General features: G+C 40.8%; 1 protein-coding gene across 4 annotated transcripts in view; it reads left to right on the forward strand.

The window, feature by feature from the left end:
* Positions 1 to 24,910, forward strand: part of robo1 (roundabout guidance receptor 1) — a 320,732-nt gene that overhangs the window by 274,777 nt on the left and 21,045 nt on the right. For all 4 annotated transcript variants that reach the window (XM_023351205.1, XM_023351204.1, XM_023351206.1 and 1 more), the window contains 11 exons: positions 512 to 683; positions 4,625 to 4,830; positions 8,921 to 9,002; positions 9,097 to 9,265; positions 9,361 to 9,527; positions 10,160 to 10,281; positions 12,866 to 13,091; positions 13,898 to 14,019; positions 15,941 to 16,112; positions 19,212 to 19,412; positions 22,790 to 22,816. In XM_023351205.1, the coding sequence (XP_023206973.1) occupies positions 512 to 683; positions 4,625 to 4,830; positions 8,921 to 9,002; positions 9,097 to 9,265; positions 9,361 to 9,527; positions 10,160 to 10,281; positions 12,866 to 13,091; positions 13,898 to 14,019; positions 15,941 to 16,112; positions 19,212 to 19,412; positions 22,790 to 22,816 (1,666 nt within the window). The remainder of the gene's footprint in view (positions 1 to 511; positions 684 to 4,624; positions 4,831 to 8,920; positions 9,003 to 9,096; positions 9,266 to 9,360; positions 9,528 to 10,159; positions 10,282 to 12,865; positions 13,092 to 13,897; positions 14,020 to 15,940; positions 16,113 to 19,211; positions 19,413 to 22,789; positions 22,817 to 24,910) is intronic.

Raw genomic sequence — 24,910 nt, forward strand, 5'->3', positions numbered from 1 at the left:
TGTGAAGTCCAACCAAAATACACTAAAGTTTGTGTCTGTAATGAAACTGAGGCCTAGTCCACAGGTAGCCAAATATCTGGGGAAACAAATCCGTTTTTATGCAGGTTGGTCTTTCATCCACAAAATAAACTATATAATATAACTAAAAGCAATTATTTCTAAAAACTCAGATGGTGCTAGTTAAAAGCAGTTACACCAACATATCTGTCCACACAACTGAACCTTTGGGTGCCATGTTTAATTCCTAACAGGAAGCTATGGTTGTTTTGAAGCAATCTGACTAGCTGACCTGTTGCACAGCGGATTTGTTTTTATCTGCAGGTTCATGCAGATAAAAACTTTCTGAAACCAATCCTGTGTATACAATATATTTTAAATGATGTGGCCCATCAGTTAGATCCGGACACCTGTGTGGAAAAGTTAAAGGGGTGTGAAGATTTTCTTTTTTAAAGCACCGTATGCAGGCCTGGAGGATCAATATTATGGCACCTCTGTTCTGGTTTCTTTACAGAACCTCCTGTTCTCCTACCAACCACCTCAACCCTCCAGCCGGTTCTCTGTATCTCAGACCGGGGATCTGACCATCACAGATGCAGAGCGCTCCGACATGGGATACTACAGCTGCCAGGCTCTGAACATCGCTGGCAGTGTGATCACCAAGGCCCTGCTGGAGGTTACTGACGGTAGGAAACCATTTCTCTTTAAGCTGCTTTCTACACTTTTCTGTAAAATCAACCAAAATTATTAGTTTTACATCTATTATTCCTTTTGTCTGTTGCAAATATGCAGTAGCGCAACTATGTACCTTTTGATGGTGCAGACTAGGGATGCTCCGATTATGTTTTTGGCTGCCGGTTTTTTAAGTTACATGCTGCAGCTTTAAGCAGACGTTCGGTGTGAGAGTTCACTGTCTGGTAGCGGCGCTGCGTCTGTGAAATATTACTACCAGTAGCGCGTAGCGGCGCTCCAAGAGCGAGAGCAGAACCCGCGTCTTACACGGCCAGCTCCAAGACTTGCATTATATTACTTATTATTTGTTTAGCTTTCTGACCATCATGCTAATCCGGGTGAGTGTTTGTAGTTGTGCGTTGCTTTACCTGCTATCTGGCCGCTCCGGATGTCCTTTTTTTCCTGCAGTGAGCCTCGATGTAGCCAAACTCCATCAAGTGTTTGTTTTTTAAATGCCATATTAGATTTGTTGTGCTGATGCATTTTGACGTGCTTCACCCCGAGGTAATTTTCCGCTGCAATACGTAAACGTTCCCATTCACTCAGAGCGTTATAGTTCCACACGACAGGATTTGTTGCTGCGCGCTTGCAGTGTGAAGGAAAGAGGAGATGTGTGGCGCCCATATGCATGTGGAGGATATCCACTTTTTGTACCACTGTAAATATACACAGAAACTATTTAGATGGACAAATTCAAACATGAACACATAGATTTCTACCACTTTAGCTTCAACATCACCATTTTGTTTGACAGAACTTTGCACCATAACTTGGGGTAATCTGAGTTGGACACACACACACCCATACACACATTAAAAGGAGTTCCAATGCTGCTGGATCAGCTTGAACACACAAAGCAGATTTAGTTTATTTTTTTTTCTTTTCAAATTACTACAAAACTTTGTATTTTATGAAATCCTGAAGTGGAAATCCATACTTTTATTACCCAGCTGTGTGTGTGTGTGTGTTTTTTTTTTGGCCGTTAGTGAAAAAACAAGAGACACACCACTGGACAGTTTCATTAAAGACCTTTTCTACACCCAGGAAACCTTGGGAGAGAGTTAATAACACAGAAAGACAAGTTAATATATCGGATCTATTGGAATTTGAGATAATCTAAAGTTTGTGAGTGTAACACTGTTCATCTGTAATGTTGTGGTTGTGCTCTAAAGCGTATTACAATCCGTGTTGAGGTTTGTGAGGTTTGGTCTGGCCTGTTCCGAGGGTTCCTGTCAGGAGGTTGAGACTCTCTGGTGCCTTTGCATCCAGACCCATGGCTCACTTTCTTGCTGCTCTGGCTTCGTGCTGGCTAATGTCTCCTTCAGTATTCCATGCTTGGCTTGCTGTTGTCTAACGTCGGGAGACTGCGGCCGTGCGGTGAGGCCTGGGCCGGCCCCTCTAATTACGCAGCTTAGCCAATCGCCGCCGGCCGCATGGATGAGCCGGGCCTCGGTTCCGCCGGTGCCACAGATATCTGGGCAGCCACCACTCTATCTACGACACACCTAGATTCATCCCCTCATTTACCAGAATGTCCCTCCTCATTAAAGGCCTACAATGGAATGCTCTATCTCCTGCTCTCCTGTTTCTCATTCAGTCCTGTTCTCTGGATAATAATAACAGTTATTAAAGTGAGCGGGCCGCTCTGAGGCCAACACTTCTCCGCAGGCAGATCTGGTAATAACAGGTCCTGCTGACAATGTTTTAGTAATTGTACCATCCCCTTTACACAAAAGCGGAGACAAAACAGCCGCAGATTACACCGCAACACATTTCCAAAGATCTATGCACACATAAATACATCATTATATGTTGCTTTACTGTGTTTGCTATTAATTTGAGCTTCCCTCTGTGAATGTAATTTGCAAGTAAATCAGAGAAGTAGACAGCAACGGTCATCAGTAGGGCTATGAATATTAATAATGACAAGAGAGACGGAGGCAACACTACGTGGAAACGTGATGAATCGCACACGGCACAGAGCAAATACAAGAATGAAATTTATTAAAGTTCCTCCTTTGCGTCTCGTCTTTCTGTGGACTGAAGCGATCCAACTAACAAGGTGCGAAAGATTTGATCCTGTAGCTGCGTCTGCAAGCTATTTACTTTTTATTCAAACATCTTTTAGTTATTTCACACATTTCACTATAAATGAACTATGTACAGATTAAAATATAAATATATATTTTTGCATCAGTGTCACTTCCCTGACCCAGGGGAGATTAGTGCCGAACTGATATTGTCAAGAAATCACTAAAATAGAACCTGACAACTTGAAGTAGATTTAAAGGCAAACACAACATTACGTTAAATTTTAGCTAATCGTAGTTTCTCGGATTTAATGCACTGCTTCAAACTTGCCAGGAAATGTGTGCACTGTAAATAACCGTCCTCCACAGTGTTACGACAAGCGCTGAGCTGAACGAGGCGGCTGTTGATGTTAGTTCAATATATGGAAGCGTCGCCAACGTGGACTGAACGGTTTCGTTCACTTCCTCCACTGCCGTTGCCAAACTACATGCAGACTGCAATTCTAAAACAGCTCAGAAAGTCAAAGTCCTCATTGACTACTTGCCCTCCTGATTGGACTGGCTGAAATTTTATTGGAAGAATTCAGCTCAATGGGAGAAATTCCAGATGTAGCACTGAAGGGAGATGAGAATCAAGTGGAATTGCATAAGAAGGCAATGACCTTCATTTCAACCAGAAAAACGTAAGGAATGTCTGGTTACGTCAGTCACTCAGTGTAAATCCTGAAGCACAAAATCAAGATGAACCATGAATGCCCCTTTAAAAATAAGCCAAACAATAAAACAAACCCTGCAGTTAATTCATCAGTTTAGAACTGTTTAAAAACATTCAAATGTGGCAGAAATAACCAATTCTAATGAATTCAATGTTTCTGAGTGCTCAAGTTGATGTGAACCTGAGCAAAAAGAGAGGCAGAACCACTTCAAGAAACAAGCAAAGTCTACATGACTCCTACTGAAGGATTTGGTAACGTCCTGGATGACACCAGTGAATTATGAATAATTCTGTTGGGAAGAGCGGACCTAAATTCCTCCACGGTGATGTAGAAGACTCTTTGCCTGTTACTGTAAGCACTTGATGGCAGTTGTTGCTGCCAAGGGTGGCATAACCAGCTATTTAAGGGTGATTAGGTTTTCACATACGGCCTGAATGGTTTGAATAGATTTTTTTTCTCTGGTTAAAGTCATGAATAAGTAGCAGCATCTTTTATTCATCTTTTTACTGAGGTGATCTGATTAAAATTTGGTTGAGGATTGGAAAAGTTGAATCGCAACAAGCAGGCCAGAAGAGAGGAATTTGATCAGTGGGCTTTTTTTTTTTATATGTAGCTGCCTACTTCCTTTTATTTACATAATTTCTGTTCTCAGAAATCATGCAAGTAAGCTGGGAAGAGTTTCAGCACCATTGCTTTAATAAGTTTATGTGTTCTGATGAGTTTTTAAGCCTTTTTTAAATTCTTTGTTGTGACCCAGGGGAGGGGGCTTATGCTCTGATGCATACTGCTAGGCTCCTGATTGAAAAGGAAACGAAGCTTTTCATTTTAATTCTCAGCAATTATTTGGCCAGCATCAACGCCTGCTGCTGAATGATAAAAAACCCCAACAAAAACAACAAAAAACTAAAATTGCTTCCAGTTCTTAAAAATTGAACTTAATTCCTTTCCTACGATCCCCACTGTTTTCCTGTTTTTGTGTCGCTGCTCTCTGTTTGTTCAGGTTCCTCTCTCCTCTACTTTTTGTGTTTGCTTTTTCCCCCCAGCTGGATATAATTGACTGAATCCCAGTTTCCTTTCACCTGGCCACACCACATTAGCAGCTTCCACGGCTTCTCATAATTGCCCGTTTTCCTTCCTCTCTTCCCCCAGTTGTGTCAGACCGCCCGCCACCAGTTATACGACAGGGGCCCACCAATCAAACGGTGGCTGTGGACGGAACCGTGGTCCTCAGCTGTGTGACATCTGGTAACCCCACACCCACCATCCTGTGGAGGAAGGACGGCGTTTTAGTGTCCACACATGACTCGAGAGTCAAACAGCTGGACACAGGGGCACTACAAATACGATACGCAAAGGTAAGGCAGCTGGTACAAGGTGACAATTGGGATTTTATGTGCATCTGAAGTGGAAGAAAAATGATACCTTGTTTTCCAAAATTCTATGCGGGATTCCCATCCCCATTCCCTGAGCCGTTACTTTATAGTCCGTAACCAGTTTTAGAACGTTCAAAAGACAAACAAAACTCTAGTTATGTCAAAAACAGAACTGAATCCATTTTTGATGTTTTTATGTTTCACTGTTTGTTTGTAGATGTTGTCAACATTATGTTGTGCTATTTTAAATTATTATCACTTCATTTTTTTAGATGTACTTTTTCACCGCCCATCTAGGGACAAGTGCTGCGAATTAGCTGTTGCTATTGCACTATGACGCAAGCATGGGACTGCTGTTTTGTTCAGTTTGTCTGTGTCGATGTCTGTCTGTCCCTATCAAATAAACTTAAAAATGAAAATAAAATAAATAAAACCAGTTTTTGTGAAAAGCTGTTAATCTTTTGGTGTATATCACTGTCTGCAGTGAAAGATTTGCCAAATTTTTCTTGCTCAATAGCTCTACTTGAGTTAAAATGAAAGGAGATGATCTGTCAACATGAGCTATCAAGCCTTGCAACAGTTTCCCAGTTATCGTGTTTCACAAAAAGAGCTAGAATGTTCTAGAACATGTTCGGTTCACGTGCCTCTGAACAGAGTTGTTTTGTCAAGAGCCAACACCCGATTCCACCCGTTATGGAAACCAAACATCAACAGGGGGTAGGCCTGTCACAATAACCAATGTTTCTGGGTGATTAATCTTCTCAGAAGTTATCACGATAAATGATAATATTGTTGTTTTGAGACAATATGCCAGTAGCATAATGATAATAATAGCGCAATAATGCAAGAATACATTTTTGCAATAAACTTTAAGTTCAATAAACTTTAAATTCTAATGAACATTTAACCCTGGAACTGGAAGACATTTTAAAAATCCAAAATAAATAAACAAAATAACAGAAACAAATAATAAAATCAATTATTAGCTTAATTTTGTTTCTCAGGAAACAAAATTATGCTTCAAAAAAGGTTTATTTGAGACAAAAACTCGAGGCTCAAGACCTTTATCATTCAGTTTTTGGTACAGAGAAAAACGATAAATCGTGAAATTGGGAATTATTGAGTTAGTTTTAACTTATCATGCAATTAATTTATTTATTGATTATTGTGACAGGCTTAACAGGGGATAACACTGAAGTAGAGCGTAGCAGCAAGATGGCGGATGTGCTACTGCGGTCGTTGTTAGCCTCCATTTTTGCTGTTTGTTTGACGTCTTGGTTTGAGTTGAAGAACCGGGTACAACACGCCTGACTGGAACCAGACTTGGTGTTCTTCCGGTGAAAATCTGTTTTTAAAAATGTGGAAGCTTACATTAGCATTGGGGATGATATGTGCAGCGTTGAGATGCTAGCTTAGGTTTGAAGAGTTTGGCTGAGGGGCTAACTCCTTTCAGCACAAGTTGAACACAACAATATTCTTTTCCAGCGTTCCAGCAGATCATTTTTTGAAGCAAAAATTTACCTCCACTGGGCCCAGAGAAGCAGCTTTGTCGCCCATTTCTTTGTTTGAAGACTTTGCTTGCGTACCAGAAACACGCAATAAAGGTTCCACCTTGAGAGAAACAAATGCAATGAATTGCGCTAAAAATTGTATCGTGTTAATTAACTAAAATTAACACATCCAGAGTCCAAGCCCCAAAATAAAAGACTTTTTCCTCTTGGATTACAAAATGTAGCTTTACCCTTACTTGGTTTTTCTATTAGATTCCAAGTTCCATTCCAGGAGGTTTCAAAGTTGTCCATGCTCTCCCCATAATGAGCTTGGCAAACCCCTGCTGGTTGGTAAATAAAGCATGTGTTTCTGCCAGCACCCGGCTCTCAGCGGGCTGTCAGTCAGTTGTCGAGGGTTTGAAACAGAGCCTGTGAAGTTGAACACCATGCAGCTCCTGTCAGTCAGTCAGCAGCAGCGGGTTCTGTGTGTGTCATCCTGTGTGTGTCCGTATGCTTGGGCTCCACGGCAGAACCCGTGATGCCGAGCGCTCTTGGGCAGAGAGACGAGAATGGGGGGGGGCTTGCCGATGTTTCCTCCAGATTGAGGCGTCGGCAGGTCAGGGTTCACGTCAGTTTGCCGTGTTCTGATGAATGCTGGCGTGTCTCGCTGTGACAAGATTGCGGCGTGATTGGGACACCATTGCAAGGCAGGCAGGAGGCGATGCGTCTGAGCTGAGGCAGAGGAAAAACTCTACAGGCACTTCACATTAATGAACTTGTCATATCTCCCAGACAACGTTTTAACAAAGATGTTTTTGACACATTGGGGTAATTTATTTTCTTAATATGGTTTTGTAAGTGTTGTTGTGATCAAATTTTAATAGATTTCCTTCCTGGCAAACCAAAAAATACACACCTCGGGGACATTTAGTGGGGGACATGATTATATTTTATTATTCAAACAATTTGTCTCTGTTTTCCGCAGTTTTGTTTTGCTCAGTGCAGTAGCCTTTAGCAGATTATAAATCACCGACAAAGCAGAGCAGACTTATTTGTCTCGGAGGCTTTCCCTTCAGTTAACAGAGTAGACGTCTTGAAAATGCATCAGTGTGAAAACAGTGTTTTTCACTTTGGTAAATAATATCTGCTTTTGTTTGCCTTATTAGGTTTTTAGCAGAATGGATATACTAGTATATTAGCAATAGCACATTTAGAAACTGATCCAGGGAAAGACCAGAACCACCAAACCTCAAATCAAGCATGAACCGGAAACCACTGGAACTCCAAGTCAACTCTAATCAATCAACCATCAATCTAATGTAGACAAGCCAATTTCCCTTTGAAAGAAAAGCTTATGGTCAGATGAGAAAAAGATCGAGCCATTAGCATGTTTGGAGGTTTCCAGGCAAAAACCTACCAGATATATATCTAATGTGGCTACACAACGTGGCACAAATCAGATTTTTTTTAGGGGGTGAAAAGATTGAAATTGGCTCGATATTGAGACAGAAATGAAAACGTTGGATATGGGCAAAAAACAAAATCGGACCTGGGTCGTGTTCCCCTGCAATCACAACTGGCTTTGTCACTGGGAAACAGCCTACCACAAAGCTTCTGGAGTCACCTTCCCAGATCAAGTATTGAAAATACTTGGACAACGCTTAAAATTTGGGTTTGACGAAAGAAATGGACAATTTAAATGAACACAACCAGAACAACATGATTGGCTAAACATCAACCCAGAACTTGGCCACAAGCTTTTGGGTGGCTCTGAGGGAATTAGATTATTATTGAAAATGTCCGTTTATTTCAAGAACTTTATCACCTAGTGAAACACATTGATTTACACTCGGAAGAAAGTTTGAAAGCCTTCTCTTCCTTTTCTGTTAAATAATGATTTTCTGCTAACAGGTAATGAAAAGACATTTAAAATTAGAATATTACATCAGACCAATAATATATATAATCTGATTTACTGTGGAGTCAAAAAAACACATTGAATTTAAACTTGTTCTGCAGATTCCTATTTTTTAAATTATATTATGAAAACACATGCCAATTTATAAATCAACAGACATTGAGGCTGGTGATGCACTTAGATGAAATTCAGACTGAATCTGTAGTTTTCAATTAAAATGTAAATAAACTTTATTACTAATACTTTCATGGTGCACATTGGCTCAGAAAGGATCAGCTTTTAGGCTTAACTTCTAATCATCCGTGTGATCAGGGTAAAACCACAGCACTAATTGTCACCACATCAGTTGTTCAGAGCAGCAGTTGGTTTTACTAGAACAAAGTGTTGTGATGGAGAAAAAGCCTCTCATTAGTATGTAATTCTGTGAATATATTTTCCATTTGACTAAGTGTTTCGCCGTTTGACCTATCCAGCTGCTTTCCCCCAGTTTTGCCTTAAAAGAGACGACACCCAGATCATCAGGCAGTTGCAGCTGCCTGTGGCAGATTTTATTTAGATATTTATAAGCAGAAGGGTGAAAGTTGGCGTGAAGAGGGTAGCGACGGTTGGGCTCATTTAAATAATTTGCATTTAACCAAATATCCTTCCCCTTCTTCTCTTCCAGCTTGGTGACACCGGTACCTACACCTGCATCGCCTCCACTCCCAGTGGTGAGGCTTCATGGAAAGCCTATTTGGAAGTTCAAGGTAAAATAAAATCATGACAGCGAGGAAATATGTTGTGTTTTAAAATCATTGGAAGTTACATAAATGCTTCTTTTTGTTTCTGTTCTGCCCTCAGAATTTGGATCCCCCGTCCAGCCAAACAGACCGACTGACCCAAACCTGATACCTAGCGCTCCGTCAAAACCCGAGGTCACAGACGTTTCCCGGACCTCCATCACCTTATCCTGGAGACCCAACCTCAATTCTGGAGCCACACCCACTTCCTACATCATAGAGGCCTTCAGGTGAAGATCATCGGCCATTTTACGCACAAACCAATTTCTGTGGGACTTTTATTGAATCTTGTTTGATTGAAATGACCTCCCTTGTGTGTTGACAGCCATGCATCCGGCAGCAGCTGGCAGACCTTGGCAGAGCATGTGAAAACAGAGTCATTTGTGCTGAAGGGCCTGAAGCCCAGCGCAGTCTACCTTTTCCTAGTGCGAGCGGCCAATGCCTACGGACTCAGTGATCCCAGTTCCATCTCGGACGCAGTGAAAACGCAAGGTGAGAGCTTCCTTCTTCCTACCCAGAATCACAATTGGGTCTTTTTGGCAAAGTTTTTGTGCACAAACAAGGAATTTGACTTTGATTTTACGCCTTCACAGCGTTTAGATATTGAGAATAATAATATAAATCAGGATTCCCACCAGAACACTTGCTAAGGAGCGCTAGGGCAGTCATCCAGTGGCACACCATGTTCTTGAATTTAAAAAAAATGTTTAGGCTCTGTGTCTGCATGGATTCAGCGTCTTGGGAGACCAGAAACAATCATTTTTGAAATCGGGTTTCAAAGTGCATAGATTTCAGAACGCCAGTCTCACGTTTCCATGTGGCCATTTCAGCGGCTATTTTTAAACGATGACGTCAAAGCTCCATTCCTCTCACAAATCTTTAACATGGCGCCATTATGTGTTTTTTTTTGTGTCATTCTGTGGCAGTGTGGCATTGCCACCGATTGGCCCAACATACCCACTACATCACTTTTTGTGGTGCTGCGTCCTGTCTTGTGGTTGCACAATTTTTCATAATCGTCTACAAAAATGATACCATGCCCAACAGGGCTGTGCTGTACTCTGTCTGTAAATCTGATCATAATTTTCAGCTAATTCCACTTCCGTTGTGCTTTTCCCACACAGACATTCCTCCCACCAGTCAGGGCGTGGACCATCGACAGATCCAAAGAGAACTTGCAGATGTGGTCATCCACCTTCACAACCCCACCATCCTCTCGTCGTCCTCCGTCAGGGTGCAGTGGACGGTGAGTGGCGGCTTTCCGCAGTAAAACTTTCACCAGCAGCTGTTTTTTTTTCCTCGAACATTTGCAACCAGAATGGATTTGACATCTGGTCTCCAAAGGCTCCCAGGTGATCCTGATATACTCACTTTGTCAAGCAGCTTAGCTGAGCTAATCATACGAGTCCCCCCTTGTAAAAGACAAACTGCAGAAAGCATTTTGCAAAAGATCCCGGTGTTCATCTGGCATCTGCCTGAAGAAGAATCTGCAGCATTTTGTTGTTTGGTTTTTTTTCCTTCACTCCAGCTACACCAAACCTCCGAGCTCAGTCGTCTTGTAGCACAGAGCAGCAGTGGTGTAGCGTGCCAGTCCGGTCAGATTGGAAACATTTGACTGTTAAAACAATACGACTAAGAGAAAAGAGATGGCAGGCCCATGCCTTTAGGTGGAAATGGCTCCCAGATGTGGAACCGGATAGGCAGTGAACTACAGCTGGGAGCGTATGGTGGCGTTTCTGCGCCACTACCAAACTGAATATGAGGTACTAATGGGCTTCTGTTACCGATCACACGCACAATATCACGAAACCTCCCCAGAGTAGACATTAACCTGCTGGATGAGTCGCCTAATGGTCAAAACGCTCTTCTCTCTTGACAAAAAAAAGGCCACCCCCGCTACCCTTCATAGGTGTTATGAAGTGCCACCATGAGTGATGAACGCAGCTGAGGAAAACGTGAAAATGACTCTGACATGTCAAGACTGATTTAAAACATCACTACCTCTGGTTACTTTGTCTCTCTGGAATGTTCCAGAGAAACACATGTCACGAGGAGGCCTGACGTTGTCGTTAAGTGACACGATTTCCCTTTGCTTTGCGGTGGTACGTTTATTCCCGTTGGGCAATTTCTTGGTTTTTACATTTTCCTTTGCCGCAGTTTTCCGGCTAATGAAGACCACCTGAGCTGGCTGCATTTTTTTTTTTTCATATAGGATGGATAAAGAAATCAGTAAAATCTGTACAAGCTTCCCTTCCAAAGGGACCCTTAGGGATATTATCGCTCCAGTTAGTGGTTTGTTTTCATGAATTCTGCTGTGAAAATTTATTACACGTTGATTACAGTAACAAAACAATCTGGCCTAATTTTGCTTTTATGCTTTTTTATGCTACGCCGGATGAAGCTGAATATTTTTGCAGCGTCAACACCTCGTGTTCCCTGGACGGATTCTCCCCCAATGTTTGACTTCGGCAGGCATTAGAGAGCAGGACAGGATGAGACACGCTGCTCCGAGAGTCTGGGCTCTATTTAACCAGCTCCAGACTTGAAGGAACCTTTGGCCAATGACCTCATTGTGCGGTTTGAACAAATCACTGCTGCTCCAAATGGCACATAGACACAGTCAAAAAAGAGGAATCTGGATAAACAGACGGGTGATGTGATGAATTAGTATCCCAGTTCATCCTCTGCCTGGTCTATAGTTGCACAGATTCCTATTTATTCTGCGACGCCATTTTTAAAATTCTGGCATAATTCTAACGCTAAACTTTCCCACAATTTGCAGCACTAGAACAACAAACTTTCATGTATTTTGTGGAGCTTTTATGCGACAGATGAGCAAAAGTTATGCGTTCATGTTAAGTGGAACAGAAGGTTTTCATTTTGACTTATTTTTTATTTTGCAAATGGAAATGTGTAACGCTTGGGCGTTCATATGGATTCAGCAGGAGTCAATAGTCATTGACTCACATGGGTTGTAGAATTTCATGTTGTTGGAATCACAGCTGCAGGTGGAAACGCCCCGAAAAATAGAATAATTCAATAAATGAGCCACAGACACGTTTTTTTTCCTTTACCACAGTGTGTATTGACTGAGTTATTGTAACTGCAGCACATACAGAAAGATGATTCCAAGCTCTAAACAACAGTAACTTCTCTAAACCATCGACAGTAACAAATAACAGATGAAAAATGAACAAATTTACTGTAAGATTTCAGTGTGACTTCTTTTCCAAAACCCAATAATAAGCTCAGTCAATAGACTGGCTGTGTGATGAATAGATTTTATTCAGTGTAGGATTTAACATGATGCTAATATTAGGGATACACCGACATGAAAATTTAGGTCGATATAAATATTTGATATTAATATTACTGTTCGCCCGATAACTGATACCGATCCTGCACCACATAACTATCACTGTCTGTCACCTGACCAACCCCCAGAAATAAAACGGCAAGTAGGTGGAAATAAATATTGTTGGACCGGTTCTTTTTGACAGATACCGATATGTTAAAAAAGGACTAATATCGGTCAACACAGACACCTGGTTGACATAATCAGTGCCTGATTCCAAAGGCATTTCATTGTGCAAGTAAATTTCAAGTAAACCTGTGCAAGTTTACTGTGCAAGTAAACCTGCATTTCATTTCAAGTAAATGCAGGTCAAAACATTTCAGGTTTTTATTCACGAGAAATATAGAAACCATGTATCATTTTTCCTCCCACCTCACAATAATGCACTGCTTTGTGCTGGTCTACCATACACAATTTCACAATTTGACAAAAATCAACCTGTGCGAACAACTCCATCTTGGTTGTCTTCATTCAGGTGGAGCAGCAGTCCCAGTACGTCCAGGGCTACAAAGTGATGTACAGGCCAGAGGGCCAGCAGAGGAGCGAATGGGCCGTGTTCGAGGTCCGGACCCCCGGAGAGGACAGCGCCGTCGTGACACAGCTGCGGAAAGGCGTCACATACGAATTCAAAGTCCGCCCCTTCTTCAACGAGTTCCAGGGAACAGACAGCGACGTTAAAGCTGGCAAGACCCTGGACGAAGGTGGGGGGGAATGTCTTCATGCCAATGTTTTAGTGGTTTTTTTGTCCTCTATGTCTACACCGTTTCATACGAACAGCTTGCATGTTTGAAAGCATATCGCATCTGTTCAGGCAGGCAGTGAGTGGTGGCAGCCCCCCCCCCATAACCTCCACAAACCCCCCTTCATGCATGCATGTGTTGCACTAATTTTTCATTGGGTGTGGTTGTAGCAGTCTCTTGAGGTTTTGGTTAAAACCCAACTGCAAATTTTCATATGTCGCTAACATTTCAAGAGAAGCGGGAGTGCGGAAGTGTTACTAGAAGGGGTGTGTGTATGTGTGTGTGTGTGTATTGCATGAGTGGGCGTGTTTTGATCTTTTTCTGCTTTTTCAGTCTTTGTTCTGGCTTTTGTTGATAATTGTGTTTGGAGCTCTAAGACTCATTTCCTTTTCTCCTCATAAGCAGGAAAAAAAAAACAGCTCTGCATTTTAAGTTTAAGATTTTGTTTGACCACAAATTTTATTCATACACCACAATTTAGTCCATCATCATCATCATCATCATCATCATCATCATCATCATCATCATCATCATCATCATCATCATCATCATCATCATCATCACCCCCTGTTTGTTTGGAGTAAACATTTCTGAGAATATGTTTTTAGATAAAGCATTGTAATGTTTCTGATTAGTCATTTGTTCTCACATCCGCCTTGCTCTCACTCGGAAGTAAATCCCGAAAACTGAGTAGCATGTGTGAGTAAGTGCATTCAGAAGAACTATGTACAAATGTTATTTTTTCTTCTTTTGTGTTTCCCCAAAAGCCCCCAGCGCCCCGCCTCGTAAGGTAACAGTGACGGAGAGCGGGAGCAACGGGACTGCTGTTGTCGTCTCCTGGCAACCCCCTCCAGAAGAGGAGCAGAACGGGGTGGTGCAGGAGTACAAGGTAACACACACATACACACATCCACTCTCAAATAAATACAGCAAGCATCTCTCAGGTCTGAGCAAATGGGACTTGTTCTGCTGAAACATAATAGAGATGCAGACATGGCTGCAGACTGAGCAGACAAAAGAGAAAGGTAATGTAATTCCTGCTGGAGGTGTACCTTTGTGCTCCCATCAGGGCCTCTTCTCCTCTGTGTGCTGAAAGAGTAGAAAAAAGGTATGAAATTAAACTCTGGGGAGTGGATGGTAATGCTTTGGAAACAGTGCCATCTGGTGGAGGTTTGAGAATCGTACAGTTTGTTGCGTTTCAAGTGGTGGAATTTAGGAAAAAATCTGTCATTTCCGTCCCAGTAATAATGTTTTTTTCTGTTCACACTGAGCTCCCAGTCAGGAGAAAAGTTTCATCTGTTTTTTATTTATTTTTGTGGGGATAGAAGGAGTGCAGGGATGTGGAGTAGCTATTATTTTTCAAAATTAAAAGCAAATATTTTAGGAACAAAATAGTAAAAATAAACTCAATAACTCTGAACGACATTTAATTGTTCAAAAAATGTAACCAAATCAATACCTGCAGTTAGAATGTGCACATAAATAAATGAAAAATGCACATTTGTCTAAAGTAAACGACGCTATATACTAGTTATTTATCTACTTTGTTTCGTTCAACTTCCAGGCACAGAAGTGAAGGGTAACTCTTTTTTTTCTTCTTCTTTTTAGCCACTTACTACAATTTAAATCTATAAATGTCTGCATTTTTCTCTTCATCTGCTCTTGCTTTATTTAGGTCAGGGATGTCAAACACATTTCTATTTGGAGCAACAAGGACATTCAAAGTTTTTTTACACAATAAAAACATAATACAGTAAACCAGTTATGAAGCAGCAACAAACATTACAGTTTGTCAAATGCCATCAACCTAATAAACATCAGTTGTCCAACTGTAAACAGGTGGGTTTTTATCCTTGATTTAATAGAACTCAGTGTTTCAGCTGTTTTGCAGTTTTCTGGAAGTTTGTTCCAGATTTGTGGTGCATAGAAGCTGAATGCTGCTTCTCCATGTTTGGTTCTGGTTCTGTGGATGCAGAGCAGAACCAGAACCAACAGACCTGAGTGGTCAGGAAGATTGATACAATTTATAATAATAATATCAGTATTGTGATATTGCACTGCTTTTTTCAGAGAGTTTCACATAAATAGCATAAAAGTATAAAAAAAGAAAAACAAAGCAATAGCATAAGTGAATACAAAACAAAAAAAGATGCAGTTAGTAAATCTTTAAGAACATGGCCACTAAATTCTAGCACTATGATATGAACATATAGGACATTTAATATTTTTGATATTTTAATTCAAAGTTATAACATCTGTTTAACAACTCTAGGAACTCGTACGTTACGCAGTGAAACTTCCTTTTTTATTGGAAAACCCTTTTGGGTCCCCAGGCACACACTGTTCAGTTTAATTTTCCAGGTAATTTTTTTTTCTTATTATTAACTTTGGAGTAATTTCATGCTTTTTAAATCCAGCTCCATACCCCCCCCCACACCCTGCTCATTACTGAGCCAGGTCCCCAGTGCCCACTGCCACTCACAGACAGAATGTGCTGAGCCTCTGTACTTCCATTGCACACACATGCACATGAATATATTACATATTTACAAAAAGCACACTGGAAGATGTGAGAATATTAGCACAGTAAATAAAGCAGAATGTCAGTTTCAGGTCTAATATTGAGGTAAATATCTTCTACTTATGAGCAGCGGCTCTTAACTCTGCTGAAGCTGGGTTATGATTACTGGGCCCCATTTCTTGCCTTACTGGTGTAATCCTATACCCACTGTGTGCCAACATGGTGGCAACATTTCAATCAAAGGCTCATAACAGTGCGTTTGAATTAATCCTTGTCTCTGTGGCGGCAGATCTGGTGTTTGGGGAATGAGAGCAAGTATAACATCAACCGGACAGTTGACGGGTCAACGCTTTCCGTGGTCATCCCCAGTCTGACCCCTGGAATCCGCTACAGCGTCGAGGTTGCAGCCAGCACCAGCGCTGGTCCCGGGGTCAAGAGTGAAACCACTTTCTTTCAGTTTGGTGAGTAGTGGACATAGCCACGCCTTTTTCTGTCTGCATTCTCATAAATTACATTGTGGAAATTTTGAAAATTGCATAAAAGTGTGATATTTGTGGAAACAGGTGGGAGTCCTCTCCAACTTTCAAACTCTGCCTTATTAAAATTCACTGTCTCGAAAAATTTGAATATCACATCAGACCAATAAAAAGAAAGATGTTTTAAGCACAAAGGTCAGGCTACATTTGTAGCACATGTCTAGTATTTGTCTGCGTCTGGAATGAATTATTCATGACAATCCTCTCAAGGCTGTTGTTTTCCCTGTTGCACCTTTCTCTAACCAAATTTCTTCCTTCCACTAAATGTTATGTGCTTGAAAACAGAACTCTGAACAATCAGCTTCTTTAGTAATGGTTGAAGCACTGTAGAAAAAGAAATAATTTAAGTTGACAAAATAAAATTTACCATTTTTTAGAGGTTAGGTAAATCAAACATGACATATGAAGCTTAAAAATGTTTTTGGTCATATACCTATATATATATATATATATATATATATATAGGTCTTAAATACAAATAATGGTCCTTAAAAATCCTTAAAATCTTACACTTAGCTTACTGACACAAGTGGATTATCTCAGTTCTTAAAAAAAAGAAGTCAAAATTTCCTCAAAACAATACAAAATAGGAATTTGACCTCAAATGTTTGATCTGTGCATCTATAGTTACCCGAGATTCCTTGGAAGTGAATCAAGCCCAATCACTTAACAACAATTATAGCATTAGCCCATCCATTTTAAATGAAGAGCTTTCAGTATCATGACCTTATGCCAACTAAACAGACATCTCTGTAACTCCCTTTCTTGTAGCAGAATGTTGTGAGACATGCTCAGGCTTCTACCCCCTTTCCTTTTCATGCTTAGTGCAGATGCTTGAAGACTGTAATTTGGGTGAGTTCTCTCACACAAATGGCATCAAACTTGCCATAGAGAAGTTTGAGTGACAACGGGGTGGCTCTGCAGTCTTTTTTTGTGCGTTGTGTTAATTGTTTTTAGTTACGTTAGCTAATTAGCAGAGCGTCACATTGGTACGCCCAGCTCCCTCAGCAGAAAAGCTAGCAGCCGCGCCCTTCTCCATTCTCCATTCTGGTTTTAAAGATGTTTTCGCCTCTGCTCAACTTCAAACAGCAAACATGAGCAATATAAACTTCTTTAAGTGTCGTTTTTTGGCCACATAGACCAAACATTTTCAGGAAATTTTGTTACTATTTATGTTTGAGCTGCATAGCTAGCTTGCTAATTGAGTAAGATGAGGAGAAAAAAAGAAGCAGAGACAGCACCATTTGCCTCTGCTCAGCTTCCAATACAATACAATTGGCTTGAAACTTTTTGGACCATCGTTTTTGGCCAAATTGACCAAACATTTTTTTGGGTAATTTGGCCACTGTTTATTTTTGAGCCGCTTAGTTAACTTGCTAATGAGTAAGAATTGGGAGGAAAAAACAGCACCATAAGCAAAAGAGAGAGAGAGACCAGGAGAGGACAAATGGCTCCATCTGGTTTTAAATGTGTGATTGAGTGGAGCAGGATGGGAATGAAGAAGCATTCCCTGTGACAGATACAATTTATCTCACTTGAAGAGTTCCTGTGGTGATTGTTGCCATGTACCAACACCGAAGTGGAACAATGCGCCTCGGGGACCAGCGCTTCACCCAAACGCATTTGTCACACTCTCAGGCTTGCACGCGTCATCCTAAGACCAGATACCTGTACAATCCCTCGTGGGCTGCTTAGTCACATTGGCACGCTCTGCTCCCTCAAACAGAGTCACAAATTGAGAAGCCAGGCAGCCAAAAACAGACATAGACTCAGCAGCTGAGACAAATGAAGAGATAGGGTACGGTAAAGGCAATGCGTTGGGCTTTTGTTGGGCTCTTAGCGATCCTTCAAAAGAATGGCTACTGAGTAAAAGACTTCACTCTGAAAAACAAAAGGATAAAGTAACAAGAGCATAAAAAAAGGAAAACCCAAATGCCAGAGGGTGGGGCCAGTCAGAGAAGCCTTTCATGTAGCAGACATGGGGGAGAAGCAGAGACAGATGAGAAAAACAGATCAAGAAGAAGCAGGTTGTAGCGAGCAGCTGTGCAGACGGCGTCGCTACAGCGCGTTTCACAGCTTCCAGGCATTCGACGCCTCAGTTTTTCACAGTTGTGCCTCTGTTTGCTAATTATTGCGGTGTCTGTATTTGAGGGTGATCTTTCTGGATTTGTTTATCTGTTTAGGAAATCACCGTCGCTTGGTGTAAACGATGCCTCGTGGTGTTTTTCTAACTGGTTCCATCACCAGGCTCCGTTCACCTGCCACTCACCTGGCTTGTGTTGACTGGGATTTGCAACACAAGCCAGATTTACGCTCACCTGCTGGGAGAAAAAATAATCTCCTCTATCAAGATACACAAATTAAAGTCTTGGGGGGGAGAGGGGATCCTTAAGATTCCTTTTGAAAAACGTAGAGCTTTAAATTAGACAAGGTCTTATCGTAAACTGTTTTCAGCATCTTTTAATAATGATAACCATGAATACAAATTCAAATGCTGTGTGTATTTCAGAGAAGAAGAGAGTTACTAATTGCAAATGCTGGGTTAGATGTTTGAACCCAAGAACGACAATTTTCCTGAGTATAGAGTGTAAAACAGTGGCTTCAGAGAGTTATATATATATATATATATATATATATATATATATATATATATATATATATATATATGTTTAAATAAAGGATGTGTCTTTATGTGGACATAAAGACACATCCTGACCAAGTTACAAAAGTTTCAAGTTGTTTTTTTGGTACACCTTATTGAAACCTGAAATGTCTTTAGTTTTCCAAGACATTTAGTGTGTCATAAATGTTCAGCCTGGACTCTTCCAACCAGCTGAAATTGTCTGATGTTGGTAACGGCCCAGTTTCTCTGTTCATGCCTACATTTTTATTCATTTCTTTTTCATGCCTTTCCTTTAGCATAAATCTCATTTCATGTTTACCATAAAAACCATTCGTACGCTGATCAAACGGCCCCTCTGAAACATCCTGCTCACGTCTCTTCTGATCGTGCCCCCCTTCCAGATTCATCTGGGCGGATGACCGAGACCGTGAACCAGGAGAACCCGCTCTCCCAGCAGATCTCTGATGTGGTCAAGCAGCCTGCCTTTATCGCAGGAATTGGAGCAGCATGTTGGATCATCCTCATGGTCTTCAGTATCTGGTTATACCGGCACCGAAAGAAAAGGAACGGCCTCTCCAGCAGCTATGCAGGCATACGCAAAGGTAGGCACACGCAGATGACGGCACACACTTCAAATTTAAGGCTGGGGACTAGAAAATGTTGGTGATAAAGCATTGTTTGTTAAATATCCATGTAATCGTCTACTTGTTTGTTGTTTTCATCCTCAACGCTGCCAACTTCTCCTGTCTCCTGTCACAAGAAGTTGTATTTGTAGACTGCGCAGAGCGATATCTTATAGACTCTTTAGGAGGCAACATCAGCACCCGCTGAGAGTACAGCATGAAGATGTGTTTTCATGAGTCTGTCATGCTCGTTCTGTGAGAGTGTCAAGTGTGTTTTCAGTCAAGCACATTTTCAGATCCAAAAACTCCCTTTTCTTTTCTTTTTTTCCCTTCCCTGCAACTCCCATCTGACTGTGTTGGGAAAATAGTGAATGTTTGTGTCTAATCTCTGTTTATCAAGGACATCCTGACATTTTCACATGCTTTCAACAGACGGGCCTTCGGATAAGGAAGTGGACATTCTGCAAGAGATTTATGCTACTTATCTCTCTGGAAGATACACAACTGGCTCTGTCTTTTCTCTGTTAAGTTGTTACCTGATTTAAGTCAAAGTGACAGAGTTCACGACATGCCTGGCCTCGGCTCATGGCAGCTCAAGCAGAAAGACAGTCATTAGCCGTTCTATCTTAGTCTCAATTATGTGTGAGCTAGCTTAATGTGTTGCCTTGGGCTGTGCAGCTGCTTGCTACTGTTAGCGCTGCCTTCTTCAACCTCAGTCCTTGGCTCAGGTTTAGTGCCGAATGCCGAGGTTAGAGGAGATCCACCCTTCAACCTTGATGCACAAACAATAGAATAATCTCAGATTGCCACGCAGAAAACCATGTCTTCAACCTGCCGCTTCAACGGTTGATGGAAAATGTCAAGTGAGATCCGCTTCGGCGAAGATTTCCCAAACTTTCATTCACACGTACAGACACTTGTGTGGGCTGTAGCAGTTAGAACCGCCATGTTTTTGCTCATGTCTATGTGAGCAGTGTGCAGTAATGACCTGCGGTCAGGCATGAAAGGCAAATGGCGTGCGGAATGACGTTCCCCTTTGTCTGTCTGCGATTCTATATGTTGATGTTTACTCGAATAAAGAAAGAAATAGCTCTTCAGGCACGCTCCCCCCTCTCGCCATCCCCCGCCCTCCGTGTCTCCTCGTGCACCCTGACCACAAAAGGCCACAGTCTTTGTTAGAATGGGTAACCAAGAATGTTTTCAAAGACTATAATTGCAACCACATGAATCAACAACGTGCAGTTAGGGTGAAAAAAGTTGAATTGGGAAGTGCGCGCCTGTGGGAGTGGTGGTATTTGTAACACATTAAGCGTAGATTAAACTAGTCATGGAAAAAAAATGAATAGTTTCTTTTTTTTTTTTTTTACGCACCAATTACAAATTTGTAGCTAATTTCTGATCCGTTTTTTTTTTAAGCTTTGACTTACAGCTACACAAATATGAATGGATCAGAACAGCATTTCCTTTTTTTTGCTCTTTGTCCTTGAATAATCATAAATTATTTATATTAGGAGGAAAAAACAATATCTCTCTCACACAATGCATGAGAGATGGGAGCCTATGAAAGACGTTGGTTTTACTGATATTTTACCAGAAAAACAAAGTGATTGCAAAGTTTTTATTTAACCCAGTTTTTATCATCTAACATCAATGATTAGAAATGTGGATGGTTGAAATTAGCAGCGGTACTTTAGAAGAAAGACAAAGAACAAAAAATAGCTCTAGTAAACTGAGCCGATTAGTATAAACTGTATTTTTAAAGAAAGAGATAAAAGCTTACAGTTCATATTTTTAATCTTAGGGATTAGCATAGTTAGCTTTTAGCACAGCAAGCAAACATAAATATTAACTCTGTTTCTTAGAGAATGTTCATTCCTATTTCAACTCAAAATATATGAAACGCAGCCAAACATGTTCAGATCTAAAATGAGTTCCATTATTGTAGCTGTGCTAATCACAACGTCAGCCTTTAGCACTGATTAGCACAATAAATAACCACTCTATAAGAGATAAAGTTACTTCTTCGTAATAACAGCTATTATTAAGAAAATATGGCATCATAATGAAAGATGTAATGCTGCTTTTGGGGAAATACATTTGTTGGGATTCTCCTTGTCAGTCAGACAACTTTCAGTGATAAACTGCTGACAGAACAAGCTAAAATAAACAAATAAAAAATGACTGTGTTTTAATCATCTTCTCTCTGTGATATCTTCTATGGGAACTGATATCACCATGACCTTGTAGCATTTTAGTTTTGTTTACTGATTGGATTAAGATGTTACTCGTCACAATCAGTCAAATTTAAATCTGCCGATTCCTCCTCATGCATCTCATGTGAAGATGAAAATGAGACATTTATTTGTATTAAGACCCCAAAACTAACAAATATAGTCATACCTCACATGAAGGTTCATCTAGCCCTGAGATAAGCATCTTGTGATGAGCCAGTCCAGGTTGACAATGGAGACCTGATTTATGTATTTCAGTCATGTTTGCATTTGTCGCAGACTGTTTTGGGTAGCCAGTGTCTCCTCTTCAAAGGCATTCATCAGAGAGATAAAAGCCACATGACAGCCGATATCTCCAGGACAGATTCCAACACAAGATTATTGCATTTAGAGGATGTTTGTTGGCACAAGTAATCCATGACGTCATTATTTAAGGATAAAAACAACTTTAGAGGAGCACAATTGAATTTTTTTGGACAATACTAGAGTAGGTAATGTTGCTACAATTTGCTCTAAGGATTGCATCAACTTCCAACCTCACAGCATTACTTTTTGCTTAAAGAGTAAAGCACAAACAACAGTTGTCCTCCAGATTTTTAGTATGAGATTTGGTATGAGATTCTTGCTTGAGCACTTAGATAACATTTTTCTAAAAGGACTATAAAATCATGAGAGGAAAATGTCATGCAGGTTTTTTTAAAAGAGGCAGTTGTTTTGAATCCAATATTTTTACTTGGGCAACAAAAAAATATGCCCCTTACCTTTATACTTTTACCCAGCTCTAACAAATGAAAAAACTGATTCACACTTTGGCATGAATATTGAAAAATAGCATTATGTTTCAAGTAAAAATGCTAAGCACACAGAATATTACCCCTTTTTGAATTTCTGCTTCTAATTGAGAGAGATAAATAAGATGCTAATGTTACCTGGTTAATGAGAAGCTAGCCTGCACTCTGCTGCTTTACAGTCCTTGTGTGTGACCCAGAACTAGCTGCTGGTTAAACAAGTATTTATCCACAATGGATCAGACTTCAGATTGAAAGTCAGGTTTAAAAACATCTTAAAAATTACCTGCAGTTTCAAAGCTTGAAAACACTAACCTTTCTCTTCTTTTCCCAACAGTGCCATCCTTCACATTCACACCAACAGGTAAGCAATTTATTTGATATGTGCAAGCACAGGGTGTCTGAGCATTCTTAAAACATCTTAAATTCATAAAACTAAATGTAAGTTGGCATTAAATACGTTAATCAGAGGTCTTAAATTTTGTTGTTGCAGGACTATTTAATCTCATAAATGCCCCCCCGCCCTCTGAACCTTTATGTCAATCAAAAGTTTGTGTGGTGTTCCGACATCTTCACTGTGTTCTGACTTGAGGAGGTTGAGGCTATTGGTAACTAGCTGCTAACATACCCTTTTGTTAGCTAACTAGCTAGCTTTTTTGTGATTATCATGGGGGCAGGCTTTGAACTCAGGAAAAGTCACTGGGTGCAACAGGAGCGAAAGTTTAACATTCTCCAACTTTCTTGTGGAGTCGCTAGCCTTTGTGTGCAGGTCTAAAACTACAAGTGAAAAATTTCTTATGCACGGATGTCACAGATGGGTGGAGGAGGGCTAGCTTTTGCCACCTCATCGTGTCAGATTCATAGGAAATAAATGGAAAAGGAGCAATGCTACCTTTCTTGTGTTTGAGCCTTTAAGTGAAAATTTATTGCCAATTGGCTGGAAGGCATTAGTTTTCACCACTGCCTCAGTTCTGTGAGGCTGGGTACAAGTTCACAATTTTTTGCTATGCTTGATTGTAATGCAGCAGGATCCTGCCACCATCCCATGTATATAGAGTTTTTTGGTCTCAGATTTCACCTAAGGTGTCATTAAAGAGTCTCAAATTTGACTTGCTTGTAACCTGCAACATCTGCCATCTTTGATTAGCCTATTAAAATAAAAATCACTGACCTAATAAAGTCAGCACTTAGCAAAAGCCAGTAAAATAAACTGATCATTTGCAGAGTCACTTAAAAACAAAGGTTCTGCTCGGTGTTTTGGGTTGAGTCAGAAGTCGGTGCCAGAGATCAAGACGCCACTCTGCTAAGAGGCTATTAAAGCCAGTAGCAACTTGATCAAAGCAGCTGCTTGCAACATTAAATGGGATTTTAGAGAATGACACAGCACTGATGCATCGTTTAGATAACTCAGGGAGCTCATTTGTGAATCAAAGTGACATGGCGTGAAGCAGATAGAAAAGAGAGAAGCTTTCCATTCCGTACGAGTTTGTGTTTGTGGTCCGCTCGCAGACTGAAACCCATCGGGAAAAAAACATTCTTTGTCTGTCCGAGGCGTGGCACGGCTGAGAGTAGATGAAAGGACACGGCAGTGAGCTACATGGAGGGGAAAGAGACAATGTGTTTGTTGATCTTGTCTGAGCATACTCTCCTCTCTGTTGCTACCGTTTTATTTGCTACTTTTTTTTCTGCCTCGAGGGTTGCAGTCATGCAGACTCTTATTGCAGCTACACGCTCGTTTCGCGATCTGTTGGAAATCTTTCAGGTCAGACTCATTCCTCACCTGTGTAATAAGGTTTTGTTAGTTTTAGAGAAGCAAGACTGTGCGGGGTATTATGCTGATTTCAATCTACAACCAGACAATTATGCTTCCTGTGGATATGAGGGACCCCAGCTATTTTCTGTTTTAATAGCTGAATAGTTGAAAAAGAAGAACAGAGCCAAGAAAGACCAGGGCTCATTCTCTTCCTACCCTCCTCTCCTCTCAGGGTACCGATTGTAATTAAAGTTGGAGGTTTATCTCCCTTTCACACACCGGCAGCTCCGAGTTTCTTGAAAGTGTTCGACTTGCAATGTGAGGAGCTTCAAACGAGTTGAACCTGAGCTGGAAAACCAAAGAGCTCTGCGTTTTTGTTCCTCATAAGCCTCTTATGGTGAATCCTCCTGCACCACACGTGTGACTCAGCTGACGCCATGCAAACATGCCAGCATTTAAAAAGTAAAGAAATAATTGGGTACAATAGTATTTGATCTTTTTTTCATTTTGTCATGGTACAGCCACAAACTTTGCACACAATTCTGAGGTTTGTAAGAACTGCAAAGTTTGGCATTTCCTTAGCCCACTGGCAACACTGAATTAATTTTGATGTCACCTTCAGCACCTCTGTATAATTAATGTTCTCTTAATTTGCTGTGTGAAGGTTATAGACGTTTGTTAGGGAACATTAGTGAGCAAATGAAG

Source organism: Xiphophorus maculatus, chromosome 18 (assembly GCF_002775205.1).
Source record: "Xiphophorus maculatus strain JP 163 A chromosome 18, X_maculatus-5.0-male, whole genome shotgun sequence".
Taxonomy (NCBI): domain Eukaryota; kingdom Metazoa; phylum Chordata; class Actinopteri; order Cyprinodontiformes; family Poeciliidae; genus Xiphophorus; species Xiphophorus maculatus.